Raw genomic sequence first — 20,820 nt, forward strand, 5'->3', positions numbered from 1 at the left:
CGCTGGTGGTTCCACTATACAAACAACTAAAAGGCCACCGTGTGTCACTTCCAGACAGGATGCATTTGGATTGTCTTGGTGAATTCATAAATGAGGAGTTCAGAGCACAAGTGGCCTAACTCCATCCAAGACAGCTTTGAGAAAAACACACATTTAAATAACTCAGTACAGTGAAAACCCGATATTACGTTCCTGCATTATAAGTTTCCCCACCTAATACGTTCATCAAGTCAGGCCCTGGCAAAAGGCCATGTTAAATAATAGGACGTTTACCTCGATCTTACGTTCGCTCTAACTCCTGTTTCCCACTTTATATGTTCTCAGAGCCGTGATGATGTTTTAAAATTTAACAGAAACCTGTTCTGTTGACCACATGACTCCTCCCTCCTATTTCTTGCGTTCGCATTCCCCACACAACCTTAAACTTTCAGAAGTTAGGCTTTCATGCTACAGGAGGGAGAAGAGGCATACTTCCCAGGAGAGAGGGAGGGAGGGGGTGCACAAGTTGCATTTGTCATACCTCCCTTGAGGGACAGGAAGGGGAAAAGGCACTTCTTTCATTCCCCATGAAGATGAAGTGGGCCGATCCTTCTACCGCAGGTTCAGACAAGAAGCGCACTGTTGCCAAACCAATGCTCTCTAAATGATGCCTTCCGTAGAGTTTGGGCACAATGTGTGTGACTGAGGTGTCTTTGTTCGCTCTTCCCCTCCACAAAAACGTGAGTGGAAAATTGAGAACGGAACTCTGATCACCATTCACTTTGCCACGCATTTACGGAATTTTCATAGTTGACAGGAACGAAAAGAGGGGGGGGGGGTGTTTGTAAAAACCTTTACTTTCTTCTTGTTTGTAACGTTGAAAATGGAAAAAATTAAGGATTTGCCATACCGGATAACAACAGCACTTTTTCTTTAATAGAAATTAGTTTAGATTCCTAAGGAAATATGATTGGATCTAGTTAAGATTATTTTTAATCTGAAGTTTTTCATGGACTCTATATCATTTGGTTATCAGAATGAAGTTGAAAACGGACAAGTTAAAGCGATCATTTTTTTCTATGGGCAGTTAGGGTGATATTTTACTCACTGACAGATAAATATTCGTGTCAAATCAATTGTGTGGGGGTAAGGGGCGAGGGGGGGGGGGCAAAGTTGAGATAAATAATTCTACGTGAGGCAGAGAATGTTTTCTGCATATTGCGTAATTCGTATGTTGTAAAGTGATGGGGTGAATAAACGAGAGGTGCAGCAATACTTTCTGAGAGCAGGCAAATTTAGTGCACATCTAAATGCCATTAAAATGCATATTTGGGCCAAAATAGCAAGGGGGCTGCCCAAGCATGGTGCTGATCACATCACCTTCAAATTGGCCCAAAAAAATCGAAGAATATGTGGGGTAAAGGTGGCTGGAGCATGGTGCTGATCACACCATCTCCAGAAGGTCGGATAAATACATATGATGGAGGAGACAGTAAACACTTACCACATGAAGAGAAATAGTTCTATATTTTGAGATATGTGTCGCATTTTCAAAGTAGAAGATCGATAGATCGGCATCACAGAGTAGAGGAACAGAATACTGACTGAATCGTCTCTACAGTCAGTGTACCCAGAAACAGTTGATAGAGAACAAAAAGTACTTTAACCAGTATTTACTGTAAGGTGGGTGGGTAGTTTCGGGGAGGAGAGGAAAGGGTTACTGGTTCGCTAGGTTGAGTACGGGGGGTATAGTGGAGTGCATGCCTGCTATATAGGGCCTTTCCCATCGCCTGCGGAAAGATGTTTCAGAGTGGGGGTAAAAGATGGATGATGGCAACACAAAAACAGTTATTGAAGGTGGGGTTATGGCTGTTGGTGTGGATGGCAACTGTGAAATCTGAGTTTTGCGTGGAGGAATGGTGATTATTGATCCTTAGGTTCAAGGGGGTGGAGGTTTCGCCTAAGTAGAAGTTGCCGCAGATTTTGCAGATGCATGTAGCGTGTAAAATGGACGGACAAGGTAAGAAACGAAGCCGTACTGAAAAGAGTTGGTGAAAAAGATCTATACTGGAGACCATCAAGAAGAGGAAAAGAAACTGGTTAGGACACTGTCTAAGAAGGAACTGCCTGCTAAGAGATGCCTTGGAGGGAATGGTTGAAGGAAGAAAAGTCCGTGGAAGAAAGAGATATCAGGTTATGGATGACATTAAATTAACTGGGTCGTATGCTATTACGAAGCGTAAGGTGGAGAATAGGGAAAGCTGGAGATTGCAGTGAAAAACCTGCCAATTAGGCAGAAAACAATGAATGAATATGCATCACGGCATGGTGCAAAGTGCATGAGAAACTACCTTCACCTTTTTCTCATTTGCTGGGGGGGAGGGTCGTTTGCTTTCTCATGCCCCCTATATAATTACTGAAAAGTGCCAAGTATTTCTGCCCCGATTTTCTTGCTTGTGTGGAAGTGAGCACACCTTACACAAGACATCTTAACCAATTAACATAATGGAGATAAGCAATCTCTCGTCTCCTTTCTTCTGACGTCTAAAATTACGTTGTTGCTTTTGAACCTGAATACGCACATTCAACGAACATAGAATAGGGCCAGTAAAAAGTAAAAAAAGCCCATCTTTCCCCCACAGGAGCTCATTAATCTGCCACTGTGCACAGCTATGCAGTAATTGAAAGATTCAACCCTTTTCTCTCTATTTTTTTCTTCTTGTTCTTCCATCTGATAAACACCTTGAACAAACAGAGCAGTGCAGGAAGGAAATGGACATGATGCTATAATCCCCACTTATTATCTATTATTGGAAAGATTCAGGTGCTGAAAAAAAATCTCGCAATATTAAACGTTGAGGGGAAGAAAAAAAAGTAAACACGTTATTTACGTGGAAACTGTTGGTGGAAGGAGTGTTTGCCTTCCGCAAGACTTCTAAATCCAATAATAAATCGTCTATTAACATGGATGTAAATAGCAATCAGTGGCGTACCCAAAGGGGGTTGATGGGGGTCATAAGCCACCCTCTGGCCAGTATTTCTTAAAAAAAAAAAGTCAAAAAAAAAAAAACGTCAAAGGCAGGAAAAGATGGCAAAGTGAGGACTGACTACTATAAAAAGCATACAGAATCCCATCTCCCTTTCGAAAATCCTGCGCGGATCACTGATAATTTAATGCGAGGTCTAAACTTGCATAAGTTTGACAAAGTTTGTTTTGTTCACTTCATGCTGTTGGGCTGATCGGGACTGGATACATATGCAGCTCAAAGTTGAATTTGAACCATTCTGCATGTCTTCAGGACACTTTGATTGCAGTATATGAAGATGCTTTGTGCCCAGCTATAAAGGATCACCCCCCCCCCCCCCATTAACAGGGACTTCTAAAAAGAGCAACTAATTACCAGTTTACAGAGTAAACGGAGATCTCACACAATCAGATGCACAAACTGAACCTAATAGGTGGCAGTTAGGAGCAGTCATCCACCGTCCCTACCCTCGAAAGTGGGTCCCGCTAATCCTTCATTGACTTTCACAGCACGCCTTGCTTTTTTTCCTTACAAATTCATTATCATACTCCTTTCCCGTTGTTAAATAATTTTTGACACAATATACCCCCTAAAAAGTCGATTGTGTAGTCCTTTCTTACTGACACTTCAGTTTCACCCTTGCTTATGCTTTCCCGCTTTTTATGTTTCCAGCATTTTACGTTTTTTTATTTACAGGCACCTGAAAAACATAAAATCGGGGTTTGACTGTACTATGTTTAACTCTTGGAGCACAAACATAGTGGTGCCTCCATGAAGAAGAATTGGCAGTTTAAGAGATACTTGCTTCTAGCACTGAAATGTAAGTTATACATAATTCCATTTCAATGAAAAGTGCTCTGAACTCCTCAAATGTCCAGAACATCTTCAGATTTGTTAGTACTTCATTTTAACTGTGTATACACATGTGGTGTATTTCTGTTTTGTGAGGCCTGGCTATGCCTTCCAAGTGTTCTGAAAGTGTTACTGCATGTGGAATTAGGAAAACATTTCCACAGTTCTCTCTCTGTTTTGTAAGAGAAGCTACAACTCTTTATCAAACCACGGAGGAAGCTTTTTGGATTTCATTATATCATGTGGCACATAATCCTGAATTAGGGCATGAATCATGTCTGTAAGCATTGTGACAGCCTTGGACATAGTCCCTTCAGAAAGCAGGTTCCAGCTGAAGAGGTCAATGGCTCAACAAATGGTATCCCATGGCATTTTCTTGCACAGGGGAATCCTGATTTTATGTTCCCAGATTTTAATTTTTTCCACATTATACATTCAATCTTGATGATCCCAACATAGCAAAATGTTATAAATTTTTATCGGTTTTACATTTTCCCCTCATTTTAATTTTTTTAGCTTGGTCTCCTGAAAAACATAAAATCAAGGTTCCACTGTATATCAAGGGTCTTTAGCTTTAGAGGGTACATATACGAGGGTCATTCAAGGAAAAAGTTTCCCTTTTTTTGGAGAAAGTACAAGCCCGATAAATGAAATGAAACTAGCAATGTGTTCCCTTGTCTTTCCTCTCCATTTACACACAATGCAATGTTCGTGTGGGCTACCGCGCATGCGAAGCACGTGATTAGCATGAGTCATGCAGTGAGAAACGTGCCCTGGCTATACGGAGTAGCTAGTCATGGCGGAACAATGTGTTTTGGAAGTGTGGAGTATTTCTCAGAGTTTTTGAAGAAAGGGGAAACAGTCAATGCTGCACGTTATTGCCAACCACTGGAGAAAGTGAAAAAAGTAATTTGCCGCAAACGTCCTGGACTCCTTTCTGCTGGTGTCATTCTTTTGGATGACAATGCTCGTCCCCATTCGGCAGCACTAACACAGGATAAATGAAATGGAAAAGGTTACCACACCCCCTACAGCCCTGATATGACCCCAAGTGACTTGTTTCCTGCACTGAAGTCCCAGCTGCAGGGTCAACGTTTTCACACTGATTTGGAGGTTCAGACAGCCGTGAAAAGTGTTCTTCGTTCCCTGGACCCCGAATTTTTTGCAAATGGCTTTCAAAAACTTGTGCAACGATGGGACAAATGCTTGTGCTGCCTTGGAAATTATGTTGAAAAGTGAGAAAGAAACATGCTACTTGGTGCAACTCGATTTATGTCTGTAACTTAAGAAATAAAATTTTTGCAACATAGGGAAACTTTTTCCTTGAACTTCCCTCGTAAATACATTAAGATTGACAGATACTCACTCTTTTGCTGGCAGGAAGAAGTTGAAGTCATAAAGTGGGCCTGAAGTCGATCAGCAGTTGCATTTCCTTCTGTTATTAAAAGGTGACTTAAATCACTACTAAAAAATGCATTGGCACCTCCAGTGTCAGTGACAGCCAAAATCTGAATTGGCAAATTTGGAATGTTCATAGAAAATGCACTGTAAAAGATAATACATATGTGTAAAAACATTAGTGCTCGCAGACATTTTTAAAAATATTTTGAAATATCTTATCCTAGTATTAGAGTTGAGCTGCTATATTGGTATTGGAAATGATAGTTGGAATTTAATAATCTTGCAAAATCTAAACATGCAGTAAACTATGTCAAATGCTTAACTAAATTTAATTTTTCACCAACATTGTGTACCAAATGTGAATTTCATAATTAAATGAGAAGCTATTCTAATATTTGGATCTTACAGGATTCTTTGAAAAATTTAAAGCAAAACTCTGGTAGATTGGTGTAATGTAACTGCAGATGAATATTGGATATTAATATATAAATATCCTGAACGAATTTATTTGTTACAATATTTGGGGATCAGTATTAGTAGGAATGGATACGAGTATCGGTACTAGCATCAGTATTGATTCAAAGTGGAATAGGCTCAGCTTTACCTAATATTAGGGTCTCCCCGATGGCGCAGTGGTTGCACCATCGCCTTGTAATCAAGGGGTCCCGGGTTCGATACCCAGTGGAGGCACATAGTGGTTCGGATCTCACTTTAAACTGTAGGTCCAGTCCTGATTAGCCTTACTGTGCATAAAGTGGGCTTAAAACACCAAATCAACCAACCAATCAACGTACCTAATATTACACACACTCCTAAAGCACAATGTAAGATACATACATAGAATTTTCCCCATACTATTACCACGATAGATTCCTAGTAACACTAGATATTTTATTTTACACTATGTACCAAACATTTTAGCTTGGTAGTTTACTTGATAACAAGGTATGGCTCATAAAACTGAAGCATACAAATGCATACAATACAAACCAGTATTACACATAAATCCTAGTTTCAAATCCTGGAGGAGATACTAATTTTCCACCAACATTTCATTGATTCTTGCATCATAATTTAAATCATGTATTCCTCTATGTTCAAAATTTAATTTCTAATTAAACAAACTAAACAATGAACGATACTTTTTGCTAGAGATGGACCAACGTGAAATATTGACTGATACCGATGCAGCACACACAAAATTTACCAATGTCGATATTCTACCAATCTGATACAAAATTCCAAATGATCCTTGAAGAACAGAATGGTTCATTGACCTCCTTAATAAATGCATATTTCCAGATTGACTACAATGCAAAAGCTGATGTACATTTAGACATTTACTTTTAAAAAAAATTAAGGCATGTTTATATCAATAAAAACCATAAAAAAATGGCAAAATATTGGACTAAATTATAAGATATTCATAGATATATTAAATCAGTAACATTATCTGCAATTTTACTAATAAACCAATATGACTATATCAGGCAATGGTGATAAGAGTACCGATTAATCGGTCCCATCATCCCTAATTTTTGCCATCTAAATCATGCAAATATAATTTGCTGCCTCTTGTAAATGTATACTTGACTCATTGTAATGATGAAATAAAAATAAATACGTTTCGAAAACTATGCACATCAGTAAAAGTTTGAAGACATGCAATCTGCATTTTTACCCAAATTAAATGCTAGAAATAAATGTTTAAATAAGAGAATAAACAGTGACAAGTTCACTTTTGTTCTGTGCAAAATAATGATCAAATGAGTATTGCACATTTACAGCAAAAAAAACTGTTGCTCCAAATTATTTTAAATAATGTTGCTTATGCATTTTCTTACACAAGAAAAAATCGTGGATGAAAACTTGAATGGCATGGCAATCACCTGGTCATTAAGCCACCCCTGCACCTGATCTAGTACAATCTAACAACTCCACAAAATCTCCACATAAAAGAAAATCCTAAACCTTCCCATCATGCATTTATAACAATAAATTTAGAAGTGATACAAGCTTGTACTTACTTGAGTGTAGCAAGTGAGGCTTTTCTTTTGGTTGAATAGACTAGGATAAAACCATGAACTAATTCTTCCCTGAATGCATTGGCACCATGGTAAGATGAAATAATCACTTCAACTTTACGTTTGGAATCTCCCAAGAAGGTTTCCAATATGATGCTCCTGTCCCCACTCAAAAAACAACACTGATGACTCAACAATGGTCCCAATACGTTTTCAACAGAATATGGGTCTCCACAAAACATGCACATAATTATCCTGCAAGTAAACAAAGGGAATCTGTAATATGCATTATTAAATAATTTACAAATAAATTTTAAAATGAACTGCAGCGTGTTACAAACTAGGGATAGCTATAATAGGCGTAACTTGGTGGGGGAAAGAGAGGGCACTTGTACCCCTCCCTCTAAAATGTTTAGCTTTATGAAAATTTACTTTTATTAACCTCTGGAACCTGAGGAGCAAAGCAACTAGTATTTTTTTATGATTTTGATAAATGTATCATTTATAGTCCTGGATGATATCTTTATGGGCTTGAAAACTTTTTGATTAAGCTCGAAGTTCAATTATGCCCTCTGAAGTTTGGTCCCAAGTATGCCTCTGATGGCTATCCAGACACATGGCTTATTAACACTTAAGAGTGCTAATCACTTCTCTAGTGTGCGGATCACGTATATATATATGGAGTTGAATTCAAAATTTATTTCAACAGTCATTTGCCGTACATTTACGGAGTTAGCAATCCTGAGTAATGTTTGGACATCGTATTTCCTCATACTGCCACTAGATGGTGGGCAAATGCTCATAACGGTTCTGTTCGTGTCGTTGTCTGATAGCGATTTGCTTGCTTCCTTTTTCTACAGTGCTGGTGATTAGGGGGGATGAGGGGGCAGTTGCCCCCCAATTTTCACCACTTTTGCCCCCGCACTATGCTAAATCTTATCTACAAAGGGAAATATACAGTCTTTGCCCCCCTAGTTTTGGCACCTTTATAATGTCTTTCAGTATGGATAAATCGAAATACGGATAATTTTTAATACGAAGTTGTTTACAAGACCCTTCTGCATGCTTAATTCGAAGTAGACACCTGCGTAAGTCGACAAGAGAAGATCGGATGTGGAGAGATCTTGGACGTTATTTTAACTTGACCTTGACATGTTTCCTTGTCCTAAGAGCTGCTGACAACCCGAGAGAAGCAGCCCGAAATGCCCGCTGGACATTGATATTCTTTGTCAATGTGCATGGCAGTTCAAGATCTTTCCCCGCTGAATGCGCCACCTTGGAAATATTCACCAGTGCTAGATGAGAAATGTGAGATAAGATCACACAAATGTTCCAAAATACAAGACGCGTGGCGCCTGGAAGTCTCACCCATCTGTCTAGTTCGGAGCTCGAGATTCAGCAATTTCCCGTGAGCGAGCAACTTTTGGCCTGGTAGCCGACAACTTCCGGTAACCACTTGCATTAAAAGCGTGTTCTTTGTGCCCTTTAGAACTTCATAAAAAAAGCAAAACTGTTACAGATAATCAAAGCCACATAGGCCAACTAAAGATCGTCAACCCGCTTAATGCGTTGTCATCTAGGTTTCCCGCTTCATACATTTCCCAACTGTCATAAAATTTGCCAAAACAGTGTTTTGTTGTCTGAGTGACTTCTCCCCTTTATCTATCAGCAAACGGGGGGGGGGGGGGGGGGGGGTCCGTTGCTAATTGTTTCAGCCACGATTTTATTGCCCGTATTATTGCCTGTTGCATGGTAAAAGGTAATGCAAGGATCATTTTTTTTCACACTGCTGATAAAAGTTTGGTCTTCGACAACTGCGTTATCTTTAAAATGCCGATGCACCTGCTGCTCGTAACTTCCAGCCGGTCTCATTGTGTTTACTCTGCAGCTGGCGCCAGTGTTTAGTCTAGCGTCTGGAAAGTTCTCCCTTGCCGATAACTGCAATGACTCATCCAGTGCGAAGGAATAAGCATCATTGTTTTGAATCTCGCAAAGCCATATAAGCTCTGCTTTTCTCCAGAACCATTAGCTCCAGAACCATTAGCGTGCTGCTGTTAAAAAAAAAAAGAACAAAAAACAAACCGCAATGCTCAATGTAGGAATACGATAGGAAAGGTTTTGGCGGAGCGAGTGTTTGACCTCCAGAATACTCCTGAAACCTACAATAAATTGTCGATTAATCTGAAAATACGCAAGTTTCGTAAAGCTTGTTTTTACTTGATTTTATGCTGATGAGCTAAGCGGGACTAAATATACAGTTTAAAGTGGGATCCAAATCAGAGCGATTATCGAGTGCGGCACTGTTTAATGTGTCCTAGGATACACATTCGGTGCAAACAGATCGCAAGTTGTGTGTTTACTTTTTCAGATAGGATTACAATGCAAGTTGAGGAAGAGTTTGAACTGATCCCTGCAAATGGGGAGGGGGGGGGGGGCGAATATGAAGTTAACTGAAGCAAAGAATACGTGACTTTTTTTACGATGTGTTTTAGACAGCCGAACCAGAACGAAATTTACAGCCCAGATTTTTTTGTTTTGTTTTGTGCCAGGGAAAAGTTGTGTTCTCTCCCAAGAGAATCTTCTCTTACCAGTTAATCCTGTAATGGACAATGTTCTAGTGAACATAAATCCAATATTCATCGGATTATCTCCCGTCTCTTGATCGCGCCAGTGTGACTACTGTCAAGATTCTTCAGAGTTTCACTTCTTGCAATAAACGAGATTGTTTTCCTTTCTCTAGCTCTCCGAGCAAACGGGTTTCTTATGAACTAAAATTGTAAGAATTTCGTGGAAGAGCAATGACTTTGCACAATTAAAAGAAAATACCATTTTTTAAAAGACTTTTTGCCACGACATGCATCCCATGCATAACCGGTTGTATAACTAGGCAGGATAAATGGTGTTAACAGTCTCCTTGGAATCTTTGTGTCCGCGTTAAGCTCAGTGTTCTCATTTTGTGTAACATTTTTTTCACTTTCTTTAAAACGTACAATATTATTATATAGTACATATAAAGCTTATTCTCTGAGCTACCACCAAGTATAAAACATCCTTTGTGGGGGTAATTTATACTCTACTTTATTTACACCTGAAAACAGGCACCATCTTGAAAAGTTTGGATAACTCGAAGTCGTTTAATACGAAGTTGACATTTTTTGTTCCCTTGAACTTCGTATTAATGAGGTTTTCCTGTATATAATTTACTTTAGTCGCACAATCTTTGTACAATTCTGTTCAGATAAAGTGGAATACTCTTCAACTGCCCAACCTTATAAAGCATGCAACTTTATGTGAACAGGAGTGTACAAACTTATGATCCCAGACTAAGCAAGAAAAATCACTCATCAGATGTTTTTGTAAGTGCACACATCTTGTGCTAAATGAGGATTATTAGCAAACATGGTATCTTATGTACAAAATTCAAATACCTGATGTCTGGCTCTGAGCATTCCATAACAGACTGATATATATTCAGGAATCCTGCTCTATGGTGTATACTCTGGATGAGCTGTCGTAATGCATCACCAACTAATGAAGCATTAAAACGCTGCCCGGGAGCAACATCTTCCAAAGACACATCAATGAAAGGGCACTGCAAACTGTAAGAATAATAAAAAATAAAATTTCAGTATGAAATGCCTGTCTCTCATATTATTACAATTCAGACAAAAAAATAATAACCACAATAGTTGCTGGTTTACCAAATAAATATGAAAACTGAATCTACTTGCAAATTGAAGTAGAATATACAATTTACATGGCAACATGTTATTTAAACTATACAAAAACACAAAATTAAATTAAGAAAATGAATATTCAATCACAGTATGCTGAATATGTACAAATACCATCATCCTGACTACACTTGGTCAAGTATGCTTCTTCAACCTTTCATGTACTAACCTAAACTATTTCACCAAAACCCTCACTAATGTACTTTGAATGGAGTTTCACCTAGCTGCTGCAACATCAACTTTCTACCAGTATTACATTTTTCCACCTACAGATGTTGAGAGTTGTTACCCACACACATCACTATTGCATAAATGTTTGGAGTGTGTTTTGTATTTATGATGGGAAAAAATAATTGATACTGTATCAGTATTCGCTGAAATGCAAATATTGGTATATCAGTAAAACTCAACTTTGCTGACCCAAATTTTCATGAACTATACTTAAGTCTATCTTTTGCCATTTTGTTGTAAGTTTCATATATTTTAAAGTAGGGATGAGCCGATATGAAATTTTGGCCAATACCGATAAAGTACCGATATAAAATTTACCGATAACGATAACCGATATTCTACCGATCCGATACAAAATTAGAAATGGTCCTTGAAGAACCTGAAAGGTTCATTGACCTCCTTAATAAATGTGTGTTTCAAGGTGACTAGTGCAAGAGAAGTTGCATATTTAGACATTTACTTTTTTTAGAAAGTAGGGCAAGGAGATTATCCATAAAAATTACAACAAAATGGCAGAATTTTGCACTAAATTATCAAATATTTATCGATATATATCGGATCGGTAAAATAATCGGTAATTTTACCGATAAACCGATATGCCTATATCGGCCGATACCGATAGAGTACCGATTAATCGGTCCCATCCCTATTTTAAAGTTTAGTACATATACCCTAGTTTTATGTCCCACACCACGTCCGGGCAGTCTAAGGCATCAGGCCTTGGACTTGGGCTACGGGATGCACACTGGTTCAAGTATCCTGGGTGGAAGCGTAACAACTTTTCTCTTAAGATTTCAGCAAATGTATAAGACTGGTGGCCACCCACTATCATAAGGAAATTGAGAACCAGGGTGGCTACTCTAGAACCATGAAAAAATTGAAGTATAATTCCCGGTTTTCAAGGCGAAATTTGCAAATTTCGATGTTTTCCCCATATCGACCTTATGTATAACCCCCCCCCCCCACCCACACACACACACACACACACACTTGCACGCACACACACACATAAAAAAGTTAAGGTGTTGGAGTTTACATTCACCACTTAACACTCACACTCTAAATACATCTACAAATAAAAGCCACAAATGTTACGGGATATACTAATAATCGAAAAATTGTTAATTGTATAAGAATTTCAAACTCAAATTTACTTAATCAACTTCAAGATATATTATCTTGCAATAATCTTCCACCTGTGAGATAGAGTATGCTGCAATAGTTTAATAGACTTATGTAATCACAAAACTATTGATGATATCTAGACAACAGTGAAAGAAAACTACACGAAATTTCGCGTCAATGCTCTAGAAGGAATTCTAAGCTGATGTAATGTTTCATATTTTGAAATATCCAAGAAGTTTTTCGAGTGGAGAGGAAAATTTGAAAAAATTCGCCCATTTGCATGCCAAAGGTCCAGCCAAGTCTTAAGGTGAATGAATCAAATAGATTGTTCCTCTGAGATGTGTTCAATTCTATATCAGATTATTGATTGATTGAAGTGGTTTATTTTACTTCTCTTTTCTGCTACTTTTGACTAATCATGAAGATGAGGATGAATGGTGATAAGATGAAATGGATGGTGGAACAACGAACACACATGGACAGCACACAACACAAGTCCCACATATGATTATACTGGCTTTGGATCCAGATGCCGTCCACCTGTAAATATCATCACACCAATGCCAAAACCATGAATGTGTTAAATCTTATTTTGAGATAAAAGCATTTTAATAATCAATTTCCTGGGAAAGACCAGGTATCACATTTGGATAAATGTTGTCGTCAGTAAAATGTGTGCCTACTTATGACTGTTTATCAGGTCACATGAGTTAGCGTAGGAATCTATCAGCAAAAAGTACTCAGAAACTGCACTAGATAAAAATGAATGTCAAAATTTGCACATTCGTGGTTTTGGCATTGGTGCAATGATATGAGAGCACTTTTTCACAAATACAGGAGGCTGATTAAATGCACAGCCATGAAAATAGGCAGCTGGGCAGAATTGCACTGGTGCCACATATGGGTAAAGCAAAGCGAGAGCAGGACAAAAGTTGCTGTCGCACACTGTGTGGCAACGTCAACCGGGCTGCGTTGCCTAGTTCGAGCATCAGACCGACCTCTCTGCATGGCATTTTCGAAACCCATTCAATACAGAGCTGGTGATCATGTGAATTGAAAGTTCATTACAGGTCCCAGAAATAGAGTCCCACATCTACACATCGGACTGCTCCTAAAACTCTGAACACACGGGGTTGTGCTCTGATGTGGCAACAGCAGAAACTTCTGCCATCTGCCTAATTTCATGGGTGTACATTTAGGCTCATTTCAATTTGTCAATACTTGTTTTCAATGCAAATATCTGAACAATTTGTCTTAATTTGTTGCATGTGTTGCTTAATTCACTAATTTCATTTAAAAACACAACAATTATCTCACTCACATTTCAACTTAGGAGTACATGAGCATGAATAACTTTACTTGACTTTTAATTGTAACTTTACATTTTATCCCTTTCACTGGTGTAAACTAATAATGGGAATAAAACACATCAATATGTAATTAATACCAAACATGAGGTTCAAATTCCTTGACAACAGTATAAATACATAATATGCAGGTAAAAAAACAATACTGTGCCCACAGTATTAAAAACAAAATTAAATGCAAGCTTACCTATCTGCTAAACTCTGACCCTCTTCCCTGAGTCTGAGGACTTCTTTCTCTTCCAATGAAGGATCAGCAACAAATAGAATTACAATTGGCAATCCTTGGAAAGGAAGTCTGTCTTCCTGCTCCAAATTTGATAACAAGGTTTTCTCAAGGCTCTCTCTGATGTACTCAAATGAATCTGGATTGGAATACACACAGAAACAACCTGGAAAGACAGAAAAAAGATGAATGAATTAAATGGAAATCTATATTAACATACAATTTCTTATCCATACAGCACAATATTAGTCTTGTTCCAGTTACATTACACATATGAATCTTTAACTTGTATGCTGTATGGAAATTCTATGTATAATTTCCACAACACATAACTGTGTGTTTGTGTGTGTGTGTATGCAGCATGCTCCAATTTTTTACCACACCTGCAATATACTTCTAAGTAAAACCACCTAGCACCACATGTAAAAACAAAACAAACTTGAAAATTTCTAATTTATAAAGATGCTGCCTTGCGACTGAAATAAATTAAGGACATACTGGTGGAGTCCCATAAACATGTTTCATATACACATCATGTGGGGATTGTGTTAATTAACTTATGATAATATCACAGCATAAATTTTTACTCCTTTACAGCACATACACACAAATCTGTAATTCATTCCTTTTTTCATGCACAGGCAACATTAAACTGAGAAATTTATATTACACAAATATATTACAACCAAGCATCTATCTACACATTTATCCTTTATTTTGGCTATTTGTACTGAAATAACCAATTCTTATCTTGAAAAGGTGGCTAAACACCAAAAATATAATATAGCATGATGAGATTAAAATTATCTCTAGTACACACAAGTAAAAAAATAAGGGTAGTTCAACTGGACCACAACCAACATGGTCAAAATGAGAATATACAACCAAATGATGAGTCACAAATGGTGTCATCCTACTTGTCCACAAAAAAATGACCCTGGATTTAAATAGCAATTCACTCTGCACAGTTCAAAAATTACTGGTGGTGTAAAGAGTTTCAAATGATGTATGCCATCACAACAGCAAGTTAGCATACTCAGCACCAGGTTATTGAGCTGCTGTTAAGAAATACTGTCCCATCTACCCAGAGATCCTGGAAAGTTTGATGTGGTAGATGCTTCATGAATATGTCAGAAGCATGTTCATTAGGGTTTAAATTTGTAGACTGGGTTGGCCACTGTATGTGCTGGATATCCTCACTTTCCAGTTAGATGTCCACTCAGACTGCCTATGAAGTCAGGTCCTGTTGCATCCTTGCATATTGCTGCAGAATGACACTGTTGACCTGTTACAGGTTCCCAGATCAACATCTCATACATGAAGTGGTGTATGTAAACACAATGTGCTGTCACCCTCCACCAGGATACAAATTCCACCAAAAACAATGATATTCAAGAATGTGAGAGGGTTGTATCAAGTCCCAGGTGTTATTCAGATGAAGATAGAGTCTGAATATCTTTGGTCATTGAACTTGGACTTGTCCATAACCAGAATATCATTCCATTGGTCAGGTGTGCAGTTTTCTGTGCCAAGCTGCATAGGCTCTTCCATGGAATCAATCACGCAGGCCTTCAAGCATGTGTGGTCATTGGTACACAGTATTTCTGTAAATGTGGCCATCCCTCCACTTCTGTTATTTAATGTTAAGTGCAAATATCAGTCTTCTTGTGCCATTGTAACCTCTGGATGGCCTGTGCTGAAGTCTTGGGAGACACATCCATCCTCCTGAAATCTTCCCAAGATTTGTTAAACAACACTTAGTGATACATGCAGCTCCTGGTTCACTACCATCTGGATACATGATCTGTTTGAGCTGGTATACAACTTTCTCATAAAATGATGCTACTGTTTCAGAGAAACAATTAACATGTACGTTATTCTACAACTCTGGCTTTTCTTAAGCACCTTGTACACAATCAAATTAATGATGAACAAGTCGTTGGATTGAATGCGTAAATGGAAGTGACGTCAGAGATGTCATTTTTCTCATTGGATCCAAGGTTAGGTCAAAGAATTTAGGAATGGTTCTAAATAACACCATCCAAGCCTGACTGTCGACCAATCAGAGCACATGCTATTGAAATCAATTATCGGAAAGCAGTCTCTAGGTCACGAATGCAGATGTAATGGCAGCCGCGTGAGATGTAAACAATGTATCACTTCACACTTTTTTTAAAAGACTATAATTATTCAACTGAGAGGAATATTGTTTCGTATTAAATGGTTTTAGGTACAAAAGAATGGCACTGCTTAAAATACATACTTTATAGGGTTTTACTGTACACGTATGGAAGAATAATTTAGTTTTTTTTCAATTGTAAACACCGTGCACTCACCGTAGATGGTGTAACTCGATGTGACTTTCATGAAGTATGTATTGTACATTGTAATCGCAAAAGCTAGCTGAAATGTTCCATGAAATGCTTTTGTGTAAAGTACTATCTTCTGCTAAATTATTTTTGGAAGCATTTACATAGCATTTATGCTAGCAAAAATGTTAAAGGAAAAGCTTCCATCTAAAATACACCCAAAAAAATACATCAATATCACACTTTTTTTTTTGAGTTTCTAATATGTCCTACTTCTTCCTTTGGAAATAAAATTATCTTTGTTATGGATAATCGCTAGTCTATTTATTTCTTTTCATGCCATACACACTGCCACGTTTTAGTCAAATGTGAATTTGTCCAATTTTCTTTGATCCTGTACACGTGCAATTTCAGACCATTCAAGATTTCCAATAGGAACGCTGATCAATGACTTTCAATTGCGTTCAATTAAAAGACTTGTTCATGATTCATTTGATCACGTACAAGGTGCTTTACATAGTAGGACATGTCATATGTTGCCAGAAGGGTCTATAAATTGTATTTGGTCTTTCTGGAAAATGTCTGGCATCATTTTACTGACTATTTACTTTGTGCAGTTCAACATTGTAATTCTCAATTATCCTTAATTTCTGAATCTGAGTGTAAAATCTCTAGCAGCTTAAACTATTTATTATCACATCATATTCAATTCTTGTTGATTAGATCTGTTCCAACTAAGGACATTGCTCTTTCAGTGAGTAGAGTCAAGACATAAATGCAGTAAGAAATACAAAACTACACTTCAAAATCAATGAGACTATGTTATTGTGTCAAAACCATGATAATATGTAGTTATAAAACAATGTTCTTAAAAGCATTTTCACCATTTATAAGTTAAATGAAGGACTATCTGACTGACAGCCCTAATTAATGGCATGTACTTCATAGATCTCCGCAAGCTTAGCATTTTCCTTGCAGCTATAGGTTGTTATTAATAATTCATTCTCATTGTCTAAAATGATAGATGAACAATACAAAAATTGAAACATAGTACATTAAAGTTTGGATTTGCTTTGACTTAATATCAGAGGTTAACTACATTTTAAAGGTAAGATAGACTTGGAAATGACAAATTAGGTGAGCTCAGAACAAGTATAATTTTCTCTTTGGTAACACAGTAAGTTTCCCATATCATTTTTTTAATATTACACTTGTTTCACTTCCAATTTCATTATTTTCTATTTAAAAACTGTACTCTGTACACCCTCTTGTTCTTAAATTCTATTCCATGTACAACTTGCAAGTACACTATCAAGTTTAACTCTATGCAGAATGTCATCAATTCAAAAAACAGCTTCTGTATTTTCATGAAGTACTGCATTAAGAAAATAACTCGAATCAAATGTCATATCATGGAAAACTACCTTCAACCTTGCACACAATACAAATGTTTTAATATTAGAATTGCCTAACAAAATTCTGTAGTGAATGACACAATGTAGTAATTTCATGACAATACAGTTGGTTTTCATAAACATTAATCATTTGAATACATATGTGAAGTATCTTTGCCTTTGAATAAAAAAAGCAACATGAATTGTATAAAAAAAACACAACATGAATTGTATAACTACAAAAATCACTTGACATTTAATTTCAAATACAGAATGCTTCAGAAGATATGAAAACTTAACTCTTGTCACTATAACATGAAAACTACATTAGATATAAGTATTATGCATTATGAAGCCTCACCCATTGAGGCATTATTTTTTATTGTAAATTTACTCAATACAAGAAATTCTAGAAATTAAATAATGGCTCACATAAGTGATTTTTTCAACACTACTAATATCGAGAGGCAAAAAAAGATACAAAATTATCCTTAATTTGTAAGCCTCCTTAGGCTACATGCAAATATGAGGAACACTCGCAAAGAAAACCCTTGTCCCAAGTATTGTGTCTGGAGCTTTGTTAATTTGTGGTTTGCAGCTAATACGAGTCATGTGCAGCACTTTATGTGTTTGGGAATAGTGATTTTATGTGTTTGGGAATAGTGATTTTATGGGCGAGGGGGTAGTGCATTTTAGTTGCATATAACCTTGGTTGGCAACACTAGAAGCTCAGAATTTTGTCAGCAGATGCATACAAGTGCCCAACTGCTGACAACAACATTATTACATGAAAAATTCTAAATCATAATTTTGTTCTGAATGGGATTTCTAGAAGGATTCTAAGTTACACCTGGCAGTCCTGGTTTGATTTTATCCTGTGCTCTATTATAACAATGGCACAACAGGCCATGGGGGCCAAGGTGGGAGATCATCCAACCTGTGATCAGCACAATGAACCCCCAGTCCTTGTTGTAGGTTTCCATGACCGGGTTACACTGCTCATTCTGTGCTCTATTACAGCTGGTATTATGTGAGGCATGTCTAACTCACCCTGTCTCTCCTCCTTTGTGCACACACTAACAGTGTTGCCAGGTGCAACAAAATTTAAAGTTGAAAGTAAAATTACAGGCAAAAATTATGATTCATTATTTTTATGAGAATGCAGTCAGAATAGTTAGACCATGGAAGATATGCCTAGGTCAAGTGGATGAATTCATAAGTGAAAGGGCGAATGTGTAGAAATGTGTGTGAAAACTATGTTGTAAGTTTCAGATAGTTATTTTGCCAACCTCCATGGTGAAGTGGTTAGCACTCATCTAGTTAGCACATGCACACTTGTATCAATGAGCAAGACTAACATGGACAGACCGTAATTAAGAACATGTGGACAAAATTCTGGGCTATTAGTGTTAACAAAAATTATATATGTCACTAAAACATCACTTTCTTTACTTCAACCATTATGTCGCTATTCCTACAAATATCAAGTACTGCACATGTCCCCTATTGGTCACAAACAACCGATATGTGTCAATTAAAAAAAACTGAAGTAACACCCTTTTTCTTTCTTGAAATTGGTTTCTGGGGGAAAAAAATCACTCTTACTTGATAATTAAAACATTACAAATTATTTATTGGGAATACAGAAAAACAGTGTAAATCATGTTATATATGATAAAAAATTACAGTTGCAAGACTTTTGAAATTTGCTGTATCAAAGCAGCATCATATTCCTCCAAACTAGAAAAGAACATGATAAAATGAAATGTTATATAAATCTGCACTGTCTGTATTTGCAACAATGCTGTACATGATATATTTTTCCATTGTTTAGAAAGTTTTGTTGTTCTGGTTGCCTTGAATTGTGCCATACAGCGATTTATTTATTTATGCATGCAAATTATATCAATTTCTCTTCACAGTTTAAAACACCATTTCTTGTGCAAGCAACAAAAAATTACAATGCTGAAATGTATAAAACAACTACAAAATAAACAAACAGTGCTCAAGGAACAACAAAACTAAAAAAAAAAAAAAATACTACACTGTCACCTTGACTGCAAATATTCAAGACCACACCAACATGCAACTACAAGATATTTTAAAGCAGAAGTATTTTCACATTCCATATACTACAATTCACCCAATCAGATTTTCTGTAATATGCCTTTTGACACCTTCTATATAATGAAATGTGAAACTTAAGTGCTACCAGCAATTATCTTCAGGCTATAAAAAAATCTTAAATTCATTTACCCTACAATACATTGAGCAACTAATTACATCACTATCACTACTGCTTGCATGCCACATAATTTCTTAAATGAACAAGAATTTTAAGAGCCACATGAAAGTGCCACTGAACGTTTAAGCATTAAATCTTCCTCTGCTTACTTAGATATATTGTTTTTATTTTCCAATTCATTTTAAAATGCCACTCGTCACACTGCACAGAAACTAACCAAGTGTTGGTGACAATAACATTGTATGTTGTGTGATCAAAGCGAAAAGTGCATAGTAGGTTTCGCAAGCTTGCTATTTAGTAGTGTTGTTTTTTTCACAGATTTGGGTACATTTATTTTCACATTTTTATAAAACAAAATATTTTATTTTCATGAATCACAAGTTCATTTTTATCCTTTACTTTAACTCTGGGCCCATGCTATTATTATACATACTCTAATTCACACTTCTTTTTCAGTTTTTCTTACAAAATTTATGGAGAGAAGTTTGGAACACATAAGGAATACTATACATCAAAACTTATGCAATGTCATTCTCCTCCCTTCCAAATTAGTACATTCCCTATTAAGTATCGCAAAAGCGGAAGGGCACATTTACATCTTTCAACATAATTACTTACAGGAAAGCCTTACCTGTCACAGTTGGTGGTTGAAATTGTGATGTGAAGTCCTCATTTTCCTTTGCTGTAAATGTAAGATTTAGTCATTGTTACAGCTGCCCCAACGTTTATATAATAAAAAAAAAAGGACAGTTCAAAACTTGCTATTGGTAGCAATGTATTTTCTAATCAAATCGCAGAAAACAAGAATGAAACCACAACTGTGATCTAATTTGAAATTCACTACGACCCAGATTAATATTAACATCAACATGCAGGCACTACAATGGATTGTGAAGAGAAACTTTTCAAG

At 36.9% G+C, this 20,820-nt stretch overlaps 1 protein-coding gene across 18 annotated transcripts in view; it reads right to left on the minus strand.

Annotated features, from left to right (window-relative positions):
• Positions 1 to 20,820, minus strand: part of RhoGAPp190 (Rho GTPase-activating protein 190) — a 178,655-nt gene that overhangs the window by 99,839 nt on the left and 57,996 nt on the right. For 15 of the 18 annotated variants that reach the window (XM_083117888.1, XM_083117880.1, XM_083117887.1 and 12 more), the window contains 5 exons: positions 20,542 to 20,592; positions 13,927 to 14,128; positions 10,711 to 10,881; positions 7,286 to 7,537; positions 5,224 to 5,402 (listed from right to left, as the gene is read on the minus strand). In XM_083117888.1, the coding sequence (XP_082974014.1) occupies positions 5,224 to 5,402; positions 7,286 to 7,537; positions 10,711 to 10,881; positions 13,927 to 14,128; positions 20,542 to 20,592 (855 nt within the window). The remainder of the gene's footprint in view (positions 1 to 5,223; positions 5,403 to 7,285; positions 7,538 to 10,710; positions 10,882 to 13,926; positions 14,129 to 20,541; positions 20,593 to 20,820) is intronic. The other 3 variants (XM_083117883.1, XM_083117885.1, XM_083117897.1) reach the window with 1 other exon arrangement.

The sequence above is a fragment of the Lepisma saccharinum genome, chromosome 2 (genome assembly GCF_977018435.1).
Source record: "Lepisma saccharinum chromosome 2, izLepSacc3.1, whole genome shotgun sequence".
Classification (NCBI taxonomy): Eukaryota; Metazoa; Arthropoda; class Insecta; order Zygentoma; family Lepismatidae; genus Lepisma; species Lepisma saccharinum.